Source organism: Gorilla gorilla, chromosome 7 (genome assembly GCF_029281585.2).
Source record: "Gorilla gorilla gorilla isolate KB3781 chromosome 7, NHGRI_mGorGor1-v2.1_pri, whole genome shotgun sequence".
Taxonomy (NCBI): domain Eukaryota; kingdom Metazoa; phylum Chordata; class Mammalia; order Primates; family Hominidae; genus Gorilla; species Gorilla gorilla.
The window spans coordinates 33314901-33328447 of record NC_073231.2 but is presented as its reverse complement, the minus strand read 5'-3'; the positions used below and the strand labels follow the sequence as shown (position 1 = coordinate 33328447).

At 42.5% G+C, this 13547-nt stretch overlaps 1 protein-coding gene across 6 annotated transcripts in view; it reads left to right on the top strand.

The window, feature by feature from the left end:
• The window catches only part of KIF13B (kinesin family member 13B), a 225690-nt gene that overhangs the window by 187228 nt on the left and 24915 nt on the right, over window positions 1-13547 (top strand). For all 6 annotated transcript variants that reach the window (XM_055348316.2, XM_004046843.5, XM_055348315.2 and 3 more), the window contains 2 exons: window positions 6620-6728; window positions 12942-13075. In XM_055348316.2, the coding sequence (XP_055204291.2) occupies window positions 6620-6728; window positions 12942-13075 (243 nt within the window). The remainder of the gene's footprint in view (window positions 1-6619; window positions 6729-12941; window positions 13076-13547) is intronic.

The following is a 13547-nucleotide window of genomic DNA, read 5'->3' as shown; positions in this document are numbered from 1 at the left end:
AGAATTTCTTGAACCCGGGAGGCGGAAGTTGCAGTGAGCCAAGATCGTGCCACTGCACTCCAGCCTGGGCAACACAGCGAGACTCTGTCTCAAAAAAAAAAAAAAAAAAAAAAACTCTGCCCAGTTTCCTTATTTTAAATGGATACAATAACAGAAAATAATAGAATCTACTTCAAAGAAAAGTACTGTCCCTCATGTGCACCAGAAAAATAGGGCAAAGGAGCAGAGATGCTATTAGAACCGAGCCAGGGCATGGCAGAGGGCATGGACCCCCCACTGGCTTCACACAGGACTCACAGGAGGCTGCAGGGCAGAGGCCATTCTTAAGCCTCCCCCTGAAGGATGACACTGAGGTCCACACAGGCAGGAAAGGAGCTGAAGGAACACTGTGAGCAGAAGGATCTGTGTGAATGAAGGCTTGGGGATGAACCAGGTTGCTGTGTTCTTGACAGTACATGCGGTGGGAGTCAAGCTCAGAGTGTACAGGCCAGACGCGGTGGCTCATGCTTGTAATCTCAGTAGTTTGGGAGGTCCAGGTGGGAGGATGGCTTGAGCCCAGCAGTTTGAGACCAGCCTGGGCAACATAGGGAGTCCCTTTCTCTGCAAAAAAAAAATTTTAAAAATTAGCCAGGCAATATGGCTCATGGCTGTAATCCCAGCTATTCGAGGCTGAGGCAGGGGAGGATCGCTTGAGCCCGGGAGTTTGAGGCCACAGTGAACTATGATTGCACCATTGCACTCCAGCCTGGGTGACAGAGAGAGACCCTGTCTTCCAAAAAAAAAAAAAAAAGAAAAGGAAAAAAAACCATCCTGGCTAACACAGTGAAACCCCATCTCTACTAAAAATACAAAAAATTAGCCGGGCGAGGTGGCGGGCACCTGTAGTCCCAGCTACTCGGGAGGCTGAGGCAGGAGAATGGTGTGAACCGTGGGGGGCGGAGCCTGCAGCGAGCCGAGATCACGCCACTGCACTCCAGCCTGGGCGACAGCGAGACTCTGTCTCAAAAAAAAATAAAAAATAAAAAAAATAAAAAGTAGAGGGAGTCTGTGGGCAGAACCCAGAGAGGCGGGGCCTTATTTTTGGCATCTTGATGTCATGTCCCAAGGAATGGCAGGGGAGTTGGACATCATGGAAGGACTTGAAAACAGAGCAGTAATATGACCACATATGAATTAAAAAGTTTGTTTTGATGGTCCAGCTGAGCCCCACCCCGTCCCTAGCTGTGGTGTGTAATTTTGCATTAGGAAACTATATGGTACAAATGTATGCAGTTATCAATGCAAACGTGGGGAAAAATGGTTTTGAGTTGGAGAGTGGAGGGACTGGTTAGGGGAGAAATAGCCAGAGAGATGACGAGAGACACAGATGGGTTGGAGAGGGGTACTCTAGAATCCTGCAGAGGCCAAGTATGTGACGGGCTGGAGTGAGGGGACTTGGGTGACATCGGGTTTTGGACAGCAGTGTATAGGTCCGAGAGATGAACTATAGGGCAGGCTTGGGGAGGAAATGATTCAGTTCCATTTTCAAGGGTCTCAGGTGTCCGAGTTGAAGCCAGGTTTGGGAGCCCGAGGGGATAGTGGGGACAGTGTGGGGCCGGGTTGGCTGGGGAGTGCCGAGGCAGTGGTGACACTTAGGGCCACTGAGGTGCACTGAGGTGGCGACGCCAGGGAGGAATGAAGACAGGGCCAAGGGAGTCTCAGAAGTCCAGGGGAGGAGTGTTTTAGGAAGGACTCCATCCACATGCTTCAGAGACAGCATGGGGTGAGGATGGGGGAGACCATTTCAGGTGCAACGCTGCAGGGCTCATTGTGTGCCTGTGCAAGGTGCCTTCCGTGCAGGGCTGGGGATTAGCAAGACAAATCATATTAGGCAAGTAACTGTGATGTCACACACTTGTGTTAACGCTTTTGGACCTTCCTACTTTTGGTTCTTGGTTCCTTGGGGTCCCCGAGTAACTTAGTGAGGACGTGGGAGGCGAGAGGAAAGTGGTTTGGTTCTAAAGACGAACTCATAGTTTGGCCTAATAATACTTGGAATGAGGCCAGCCTGCTTTCCATTCCTCTATTTGTCGATGCCCCTACATATGAAAAGTAGAATTGTTTTTGCTGAACTCCACCAAGATAGAATTGATGAACTAATTAATCTTAAAAAAATAGTTTGGTTAACTATTTTTATTATTTTATTTGGTTTATTATATTTATTTGGTTAACTATTTTTATTATTATTTTATTTTATTATTTTAACTATTTTAGGCCCTATTAACATAGGGCCTAAAATAAATCACTCTTGGGATAAGTCTTTCAATTAAAAATATAAAATATGATCCCTGATGGAAGTAGTGTTTCTATTTATTGCTATCGTGTGTTTCATCATTATCGTACCGATATTTTCTCTAGGTATAATGAAACCTTAGCAGGCTTTTTATGACTGTCTGCCAAGACCGGCTGAAGTTGAGGTGCAGGATGAATTTCGGCGTGTCGTTGGTCTTTCCACCCCGGAGTCAGCTGTGCATTGAGATCTTTTGCAGTGTGACAAATGCTGTCAAGACAAAATCATTTTTTTTGTTGTTGTTATTTGTTTTTTTTTTTTTTTTTTTTTTTTTTTTGAGACAGTCTCGCTCTTTCGCTCAGGCCGGACTGCAGTGGCGCTATCTCGGCTCACTGCAAGCTCCGCCTCCTGGGTTCAAGCCGTTCTCCTGCCTCAGCCTCCCGAGTAGCTGGGACTACAGGCGCCCGCCACCGCGCCTGGCTAATTTTTTGTATTTTTAGTAGAGACGGGGTTTCATCATGTTAACCAGGATGGTCTCGATCTCCTGACCTCGTGATCTGCCTGCCTCGGCCTCCCCAAAGTGCTGGGATTACGGGCGTGAGCCACCGCACCTGGCCGACAAAATCATTTTTATTTCCAAAGTTACTTTAGGAGAAATTTTATTTTTGAGAAGTCAATAAGGTTGTATGTTTGTCATCTTTTGATTGGAGTTTTTGAGGAAATTAAGGTTAGTCAATAGCATGAACAAATACCCAGTGAGCAGAATTGAATTTTATGTTGGCTCCATCGCCTTCCTGAAAGCCGTGATGGTTTCACGCAGCCCTGGGAGGAGATGCCAAGCATGAGTCACTCCTCTTCCAGCTGCAGTGAAAGCTGCCTTTGGACCCGAAATGTCACTGGCACTTCTCGTTATTTACCTTTTTGTCACTTTCCTGATCAAAACCAGACTCATTCCCAGAAAACCCAAAGAATCTGTATCTGGCAGAGGAGCAGGAGTGGGAAAAACTGCATGGGTCCCTGGGGACCAAGTCAGGCCCTCCCCGGAGCCCCCGGCATTCTTGCCTTGTCCACTTTGCCCCTGAGCATGGTGCTGGCTACCAGTGACTTCAGTATTGACTAGGATTTTATCTCTTTGAGTCCGCCTGTGAGGACAAATGTGCCCTAATGGCAGTAAAGCTGGGTAAGGATCCAAAACAAAGCCAGCTTCCCTCTTGTGTAACTGTATCATGGCTGATTCTGAAGTGTGGTAGACATGCAGGATGTTGGAGACAGATCAGAGATTTATCTTTTTCGATTTCAGGTGGAGGGGTGTAGATTACTGGAGGAGAAGTAAAACAGGGATATCATACTCTTTCACTTTTAGACCTGAGCTCTTGAGAGAGCCAGAGGTTTCCTGCGAAGTCCTTTTTAGTCCATGGTCCTGAGTTCATCTCCCTGTGAAGTACATTGAACTGGGTTGCTTCATTTTTCTTTCTTTTTTTTTTTCTTTTTTAATCTACCCCAACATTTTAGTAAAGGGAGGATAACTCTAGGACAGCTAAGCATATACAGCTTCTTGGGAAGATAGTCATTGCGTTGTCCCTGGGGAACAGTGTGTGTAGCCGGACCCTGAACCACACGTTTCACCTCTGTCAAGAGGATGGAGGTGTAGTGCAGGAGAAAAATTGAGTAATTCCAGTGGAGCGTTTCCGCAGAGATTCATAGGCTTCAGCTGGAGGAGGGAAGCGCGTGGTACCCAGTTTAGCATCTGCATTGGTTGCTCCCTCTGAAGCAGAGCCTGTTCCATCCCAGCACGATTTGAGGTCCCTGTCTCAGGACAGTGGGATCAGAATAGGTGGGGTTGGAGGGGAGCATGTGAGGTTCCTCAAGGTTAAGATGACTGTTTAGGTAGAGGGCAGAGTGAGCCATGTCTCTGTTTGTCACGCTCTGCAGGGCTGGCAGGATCTACGCATTGTGTATCTTTCAGTGTTCTCACTTTCAGTATTTGAGTAAATGAGATGGAGTTACTGCTCTGTTCTGATTGGGTAGTGCCTGCTGGGAAGAACTGCCCCTGAAGCCATCGGGGCCTGGGTGTGCCTTGGGGAAGAGGTGGCACCTCCATGATTTGTCGTTGGCCCAATTCTACGTCAAGCAGCCCAGGTGCTGACTCCAGATCAGCGGCTTAGTTTTCCTTAGGGACAGACTGCAGCCATATCAGCTGCCAAACAAAGAAAATCTAAAATATGAAACTAAATACTCTCAAATTAAGTAAGTTGTCTTCAGAACAGCCATGTGTGAGCTCGCCACTGTACACAAAGCAGGTGGCTTTTCTTCCTCTGAGAAACTCCATGGAGGGCTGATCTTAGTGTTCAGTCACCTGATGGTGATATCCCGGGGTATACAAGGCCACAGCTTCCCAGATAGATCATGAAATTTGAATGCAAAAATTAACAAAACATTCAAGTATGTAAATCAGCGTGTGATTCATGGGGATGCCAGCGCTCCTCCGCTGAAGTATTTCAGAGCTTACGTTCTGGATGATCACGTGTTGCTGTCTCCCTTGTTCTCCTTGCTTCCTAATCAATCCTGACCATCACACCATTTTTAAAAAGGATACCAAGCGCTGAGAGAGTTCCTAGGGAAAAGTGGCATTCTCTGAGGTGCACAGGACCCAGATCACTTAGGGCTTATTGATTTTTATGATTAGTACTTAGGTCGCTGCTGAAAGCAGATGGGTTTCCAATACATTTCTGAAACCTAAGAGGCCCTTCCTCCACAATGAATCTTCAAGAGCAGTGGAGAACTCACTGTCCCCATTTCGCTGATCAGGCAATTAGTAAAGAAAACTTGCCAGGCACGTTGGCTCACGCCTGTAATCTCAGCACTTTGGGAGGCCGAGGCGGGCGGATCACCTGAGGTCAGGAGTTCGAGACCAGTCTGACCAACATGGAGGAAACCCCCCCCCCCCCCATCTCTACTAAAAATACAAAATTAGGCGGGCATGGTGGCGCATGCCTGTAATCCGAACTACTCAGGAGGCTAAGGCAGGAGAATTGCTTGAACCCAGGAGGTGGAGGTTGCGGTGAACCGAGATTGCGCCAATGAAATTCAGTCTCAAAAAAAAAAAAAAAAAAAAACCTTGAGTTAATCATTAGGATTATTCATCTGTGCAGCACTAGCTCAAACTCATATTGCACACGATTATTAAACTCCAGTGGTAAAGAAGTCAGTGATTATCAGGGGATCAAAGGGAACTTAAAGCATTTAAAAGATTTACGTCTCATCTCTTATCAGTTTTAGTACAAGCAACATTTGGGGTTTATTTCTTCCCTAGATAGGGCTGAAGTTAAAAGTGCTTTGATGGTATCACTATTTTTATGGCTCACCATGAATTTTGGAATGGTCTTTTAATCCATCAACTGATGAAATGTCTTTAATGGGAATTTACAGATAAGTTGAGAATACAATAAAATTTGATAATTCAGAGACTTCCATCATTGAGAATTTGTAATTATTTGACTTGGGTTTGACTGTAATTTATCTTTAATGTCTATTTAAAATGAGAGATTTGGTAATATTTACTGTTATGCACTATATGTGAGTCAGTGGAAACACAGTCTGGGAGTAGAGAGAAGAGACACCCTATGACTATAGAGTTGTTCGTGGGTTTCTGTGGAGAACTGAGTGAAAAAGGGTATCTTGAGGCAAAAGAGCAGAAGTGGTCTCAAAGCAGAACCGAAGGGAGAATTGCAGAAGGAATACGTCTGTATTCTGTGGGAGGCAACAGGATGCAGAGTAGAAAACATGTTAGGACAGAGCTTAATGGGAGACTGTAAACTGCAGTATGGAGGGGCTGTCCAAATGTGTGTGGGGGGGTATGATTATTATTGTTGGGGAAATTAATAAAATAAGCAGGATGACAAGTAGAAGAAAAGTGCTGATCGGGCATGGTGGCTAACACCTGTAATGCCAGTACTTTGGGAGACCAAGGCAGGAGGATTGCTTGATGCTGGGAGTTTGAATATGGGCAACATAGTGACATCCCATCTCTACAAAAATAGTAAAAAGATTAGCCTCATGTGGTGGCATGTAGCTGCAGTCCCCACTGCTATGGAGGCTGAGGCAGGAGAATTGCTTGAGTCTAAGAGTTAGAGGTTACATGCGCTGTGATGGTGCACCCCTGCACTCCAGCCTGGGTGACAGAAACTCTGTCTCTTAAAATAGAAAAAAAAAAGTGCTTATGTAATCAAGCTTATATTCAAAGGAGCTTTAGTAATATATAACAGTTTTTTTTTCTTGAGTATCTGTAATTTTTTTTTGTTTGGTTAATTGAATAACTTGAAACAAAATTGCCAATTTTGTCTTTACTAGGGCCGCTGGGAAAGTCAGCAGGATGTATCCCAAACCACAGTTTCCAGAGGAATAGCTCCTGCCCCCGCCCTCTCTGTTTCTCCCCAAAATAACCATTCTCCAGATCCAGGTAAGTTATCTTTTCACTTGTCAATTACTGTCAGAAATCTGAGCATCTTTCAGAAAGTTTAAATTAGGATTTCCTGCCAGGCAGCCACTGTTCTGCTAGATAATGTCCATCGAGTTGTTTCATTTCTCCTCTTAACAGGTTGAGTTCCATTGGCTCTGGAATGTTGGATTGATCTTGCATTGCTCTGATATATACCGCCTGATCATGATGTGTTAGCCTGTACATTGCTGGAATCTCTTTGCACCTCTTTTTAAGGACTTTTGTGTATGTGCTCTATAGTAAATATCTGTAATGTTTTATCTTCTCATCTTCATGTCTTTGTTAGGTTTTGTTATGATTGCATTGGCTTCATAAACGACTTGGGAAATGTTTCTCCTCATTTTTTTTTTCTGGGAGAGTTTATGTAAGATTAGTATTACCTCTTCCTTAAAAGTTTCATGGAATTCCCTAGTTACATGATCCAGGCCTGGAATCCTCTTTGTGGGGAGATTTTAAATTATGACTTGAGTTTCTTTTTTTTTTTTTTTTTTTTTTTTTTTGAGACAGAGTCTTGCTCTGTCACCCAGGCTGGAGTCCAGTAGTACAATCTCGGCTCACTGCAACCTGCCCCTCCCAGGTTCAAGTGATTCTCCTGCCTCAGCCCCTCAAGTAGCTGGGATTACAGGCGCCCACCACCACGGCCGGCTAATTTTTGTATTTTTAGTAGAGATGGGGTTTCACCACGTTGGCCAGGCTGGTCTCAAACTCCTGATCTTAGGTGATCTGTCCGCCTCAGCCTCCCAAAGTGCTGGGATTACAGGCGTGAGCTACCGCGCCCGGCAAGTTTATTTAGTATGGGAATATTTAGATCTTTGTGTCGCCTTTTGAGTCACCTATCATAGGTTATATTTTTTTCAAGGAGTTTCTTAGTTTATCTAGATTATTAAGTTTATTTTCATAAACATCACTTTACTTTTTTTTTTTTTTTTGAGATGGAGTCTCACTCTGTCGCCCAGGCTGGAGTGCAGTGGTGCGATCTCGGCTCACTGCAACCTTTGCCTCCTGGGTTCAAGCGATTCTCCTGCTTCAGCCTCCTGAGTAGCTGGGACTGCAGGCACGTGCCACCATGCCAAGCTAATTTTTTGTATTTTTAGTAGAGACGGAGTTTCACCATGTTAGCCAGGATGGTCTCGATCTCCTGACCTCGTGATCTGCCGGCCTTGGCCTCCCAAAGTGCTGGGATTATAGGCATGAGCCATCGCACCTGGCCACTTTACCTTATTTTTTTAAATACTTATAGGATCTCTTGTGATGTTCCTTCCTTTTATTCTGATACTGATAATTTTCATTGTCTGTTTTGAATACTTTTCTGACAGGTTTATCATATATAGTAATCTCAGAACCAGTTTTTGGCTTTTTCTATTGCAATTGATTTTTTAAATTTTTCTGCATTTCACATATTTTGGTATGTTGTGCTTTCATTTTCATTCTATTCAGAGTATTTTAAAATTTCCCTCTGATTGCTTCTTTGATCCATGACTTATCAACTAGCATTAATTCTTTTTTATTTTTGGGGGTAATCTGTATTCCAGATTGTGTTCTATCTTGGTTAATATTCTATGTGCACTATTGTGTTTGGGGACATGATGTTCTATGTATATCTAATTAGGTCACTGTGGTTTATTGCCTTGTTCAAATCCTCTGGATCTTTGCTGATTTGGTGGAGGCCTATTAGTTCTTGAGAGGGCATTAGATATCCAAATATAATTGTGAAAATTATCTGTATTTCCCTTTATACCAGTTTTTACTTCATTCATTTAGAAGCTCTGATAATTAGGTATACACACATTTAAGATTGTTATATCTTCCTGATAGAGTGGCCTTTCTATCATGAAATGTCCCTTTTATCTCTGGGAATACTCTTACCTTGAAATCTCTCTTACCTATCATTTATATATAACTGCATCAAATTTATTTACTGTTTGCACGATGTATCTTTTTCTCAGCTTTTAAAATTTTAGCCTGTATTTGTCTTTAAATTAAAAGCGATTGCCTTGTAGACAACATTTGGTTGGGTCCAGTTATTTCCCCCTGAATCTCATCTCGTAGTTCCTGCCCTTCAATCGGCATGCTTCACGAACCCTTCCATTGCCTCCCATTCTGGTCCGCCATGTTTTTATTGGTTTTCTACTTGGCCATTCTGTTTTTTGTTTCACTGTAACTCCTTATTTACCTTCTTTTGGGTTAATAAAAAAAAATTAGTATCTCATTTTATTTCCTCTTTTTGCTTTTTTGAACACCTGTATTTGTTTGCTAAAGTCTTTGCTCAGAAACCCTACTTGGCATCCTTAACTTATCAAATTGCTTAGAGTTCATATGACGTCACCCCTCACCTCACAAATACAAGAACCATGCAACAGTGTAAGTCATTGACCTGTTCCTCTAGGCCCCTCATTTTGTACTGTTTCATCTTTTACATATATAGGTATTCAAACCTCACTTTATGATGTTATTCTTTTTGCTTTAAAATAGCCACCTGTAGGCCGGGTGCGGTAGCTCCCACCTGTAGCCCTAACACTTTGGGAGGCCGAGGTGTGGGTTAGTTGAGACCAGCCTGGGCAACATGGCAAAACCCCATCTCCACAAAAAAATACAAAAATCAGCCGAGCGTGGTAGTACACACTTGTAGTCCCTCTACTCAGGAGGCTAAAGTGGGAGAATTACCTGAACCCGGGAGGTTGAGGCTGCAGTGAGGCACAATTGCATCACTGTACTCAGGCCTAGGTGACAGAGTGAGATCCTTTCTCAAAAAAAAAAAAAAAAAAAAAAAGCTTGGGCTGGGCGCAGTGGCTTACGCCTGTAATCCCAGCACTTTGGGAGGCCAAGGCAGGGGGGATCACCTGAGGTCAGGAGTTCAAGACCAGCCTGGCCAACATGGGGAAACCCCTGTCTCTACTGAAAACACAAAAATTAGCCAGGTGTGGTGGCAGGTACCTGTAGTCCCAGCTACTCGGGAGGCTGAGGCAGGAGAATCACTTGAACCTGGGAGGCAGAGGTTGCAGTGAGCCAAGATCACGCCATTGCACTCCAGACTGGGTGACAGAGTGAGACTCTGTCTTAAAAAAGAAAAACAAAAAACAAACAAAAAAAACGCTACTTGTCTTTTGAGAGAATACTGAAAAAATGGATAATCTTTTATGTTTTGTTTTTTGTTTTGTTTTGTTTTGTTTTTTTCAGATTATTTCTGGCAGTATCCAGTCTTTCCTGAAGGTCTTATTTTAATCTGATTTTATTTCTTTTTAGCCTGAAGAATATTCTGTAGTTTTTGTTTTGTTTTGTTTTGTTTTTTTGAGATGAAGTTTTGCTCTTGTCGCCCAGGCTGGAGTGCAGTGGCCCGATGTTGGCTCACCACAACCTCCGCCTCCCGGGTTTAAGTGATTGTCCTGTCTCAGCCTCCCAAGTAGCTGGGATTACAGGCATGTGCCACCACGCCTGGCTAATTTTTGTATTTTTAGTAGAGATGGGGTTTCTCCATGTTGGTCAGGCTGGTCTCGAACTCCAGGCCTCAGGTGATCCACCGATCTCGGCCTCCCAAAGTGCTGGGATTACAGGCGTGAGCCACCGCGCCCAGCCTAGTATTTCTTAAGAGTACAGTCCTCCTGGAGAAAAATGCTCTCCTTTTTTGAAAGTATCTTTATTTCACTGTTTTGTTTTGTTGTTGTTTTAAGAATGTTTTCACTGGATAGAGAACTCTGAGTTGGAGGTTTTTTCTTTTAGCACTTCAAAGATGTTTCCTCATCTCCAGCTCCTTCTTTTCTGCTGAGAATTCAGCCATCATTTGTCACCTCCCACTCAGTGTGGTATCTTTGTTTGGTTCGCCTACTTTCAGAAGTTTATCTTTGTGGCAATTGTACTATGATTTGCTTAGTTATCATTTTCTTAGTATTTAACTTGCTTATCAAGTTATTGGATCCGTAAATTGATGTTTTTCAGCAATCGTGAGAAATGTTTAGACATTATTCATTAAAACGTGTCCCCCTATCCTTTTCTCTCTTTCTGCTCTTTCTGAGAATCTAATTACTCATAGGTTAGTTTGTTTAATATTGTCCTACAGGTCACAGAGGCTCTGTTCTTTTTTTTTTTTTAATCTTTTTATTTTTTCTAGTTGGATAATTTTTTTCTGTGATTTCCAGGGCTCTGTTAAGCACATCCAGGGAATTTTTTCATTTCAGTCATTGTTTTTTTTTTTCAGTTCTAGAATTTCCATTTGCTGCTGCTTTTCTAGTTTTAATTTCTCCGCTGGTGTTCCTGGTCTGTGCACTTGTCAAGACTGTATTCTCCTTTGCATCTTTGGACTTGGTTAAGAAAGCTGCCTTAAAGTCGTTGTCTATTAAATCCAGTATCTAGACATCTCGTGGTCTATTTTTATTGATTCCTTTGTTGACTGTGAGTCATATTTAATGTTTTACCAAATGTATTTTTATATATCCATGTGATTCATACCCCAGTCAAAATGTAGGACATTGACATGACTCCAGTTAATTCCCATTCCCTGTGGTCAGCCAGTGTTCTGATGACTACTTCTCTAGATTACTTCTGCAGTTTCATAAATGGGGCCATATGATGTATGTCCTTTTTGTGTCTGTCTCTTTTGCTTACCATACGTGTTAAATTTTCTCAGATTGTTGATTGCATTAGTCATTTATTTTTTAATGGTGAGAAATACTTCACGACCATGCATTGTGTTTGTTGAAGAAACCAGGTTCTTGTAGAGTAGACTGGCACAGTAGGCCAGGTTCTTGCACAGCAGAGTCTGTTCATTCTTACTTTTCCTGTTGTGTTCCCGTGAGACTGTTGAAACGCAATTCTGTCCCCTGTATTGCCTGTTAACTGGTAGGTAGAGCTAGATCCTTGATTCGATTCAGCTGATTTGAGAAGGATGCGTGTGGTAGGGTGGGTGGGTGTGGATGTGTGGTGGGGAGGTTGGAGACACATAATGTCTGATGGTCTCATTTAGTGATATGTGCGGCCTTTGATTCATTACTGGCTAGATTTTTACTTAATGAGGGATTGTCCTTACTCTAGAATGTTAGTTTAATTTGATACAGAACTCTAGATTGTAATTTTTTTCGTCATCTTTGAAATAATTGTATATTTTTGGATCTTTATTCATCTTAACCCTGTTTTATTTTCTGTCTCCTCTTATTTTTCTCATCCTTGTTTTTGCCTTGCTGTAAATAATTGGACTTTTCTAAACTGAGGTATGATGTATCTCTCGGCTCGGTATAGCCATCTCTTTGCTTTTTTATTTTTCAGTGGTCGCCCTCATGATTACAATGTACATCTTTAACTTTTTGCCGTATACTTACACTTAATATTCTACTGCTTTATGTAAAATGTAGAAACCTTACAGCTGTATCCATCCATTTACCAACTGAATTGCCAGTAAGTTTGGAATCCTTTCAGGGTTAGTGTGGAGAAGAGATCTGGGGGAAGTTGTGTGCATCTGTTGAGGCGAATGTATTCCTTAAGGTGACTTGCTTGTTCGTTTCTAAATGTTGTGTGAATACGGCTTTTTATCACTTATGACTTGGGATTAGATTTTACTATAAATTAATAGGGGGAAGAAGTTGTAGTATATCATAAGTATACCTGTCTGTACCTCTGATCCCAGTCTTTGGAAATTAACAGCAGGTAAGAACGTAAGTTGTTCAGGGCGTCTCTCCCTGACTTTTAACAAACAACTCAAACACTACCCTTTACCCTTGTCCCAAAAGGTCAGTTTCATCATCTTCCTTCAGTAGTTATGAAAAATTAGATTGAATAAGACATAGTCCCTGACTTCAAAGAGCTTAAAGTCTAGACAAAGAGCTATACATCTGTGTCATTGGCAGTGTGACTTAAAAACCAATCCCATTTTATTCTAGGGCAGAAGTGAATGCTTGTGCCAATTAGTGACAGGATAGAGGTGAATTACTGTTCTGATGCTGATAGGAACACTGCATACTAGAGCATTTTGGCAGCACCCCAGTTACTGCTATTTAATTGAAAAAGGGACATTACTATGTTTGAGGGAAATTATGTAAACTACAATAATACTGTGTTTCTCTAATATTTTTTAAGGATACCTTTGGTTTTTGTTAGATTTGCTGACAAGTGATGTCTGTCAGATGTACAAGAAAGATGTCTATGTAATTGTATTTGTTTTATCTTTTTCCCCTGTAATATGGGCAGGACTCAGTAACCTCGCAGCATCCTACTTGAATCCTGTCAAATCCTTCGTGCCGCAAATGCCAAAGCTCCTCAAGTCTCTCTTTCCCGTCCGCGATGAGAAGAGGGGCAAGCGGCCGTCTCCCCTCGCACACCAGGTAAAAAGCACCAAGAAAACAGCTGTGAACGTTTTTCTAATAAACCGGTGCTCTGTGTTGCGCCAAAGCTGGAGGTGGAGGTGTGGCCTCTGGGTGGGGGCTAAACTGGGTTTTCAAACCCAGAAACAGCTGTCGGTCATTTCTCCTCCACTCTCTTCAGAGATAACAGAGCTGTTTAAACTTACGGACACACTCCTTCCTTTCTGCTTTTAAAAAGTGCCAAGGACACTGCTAATGTGATGTATGGTAATAACACTTAGAGCAGCGGTAGTAAAATTTATGAAGTGCACTTAGCGTTGTTTGTGTATTGCCAAGTAGAAAATGTAATTCTATTTTTATTTTTTGATTTCATTTGTTTTTTCAAACAATTTTTTATCATGAGTGCCCTTCCCTCTCAACCTCTGTTTTCTCTACTGTGGATAACCTGTTCTTTCACTGAAAAGTGATCACCTGTCTTATTTCCTTTTTTCTT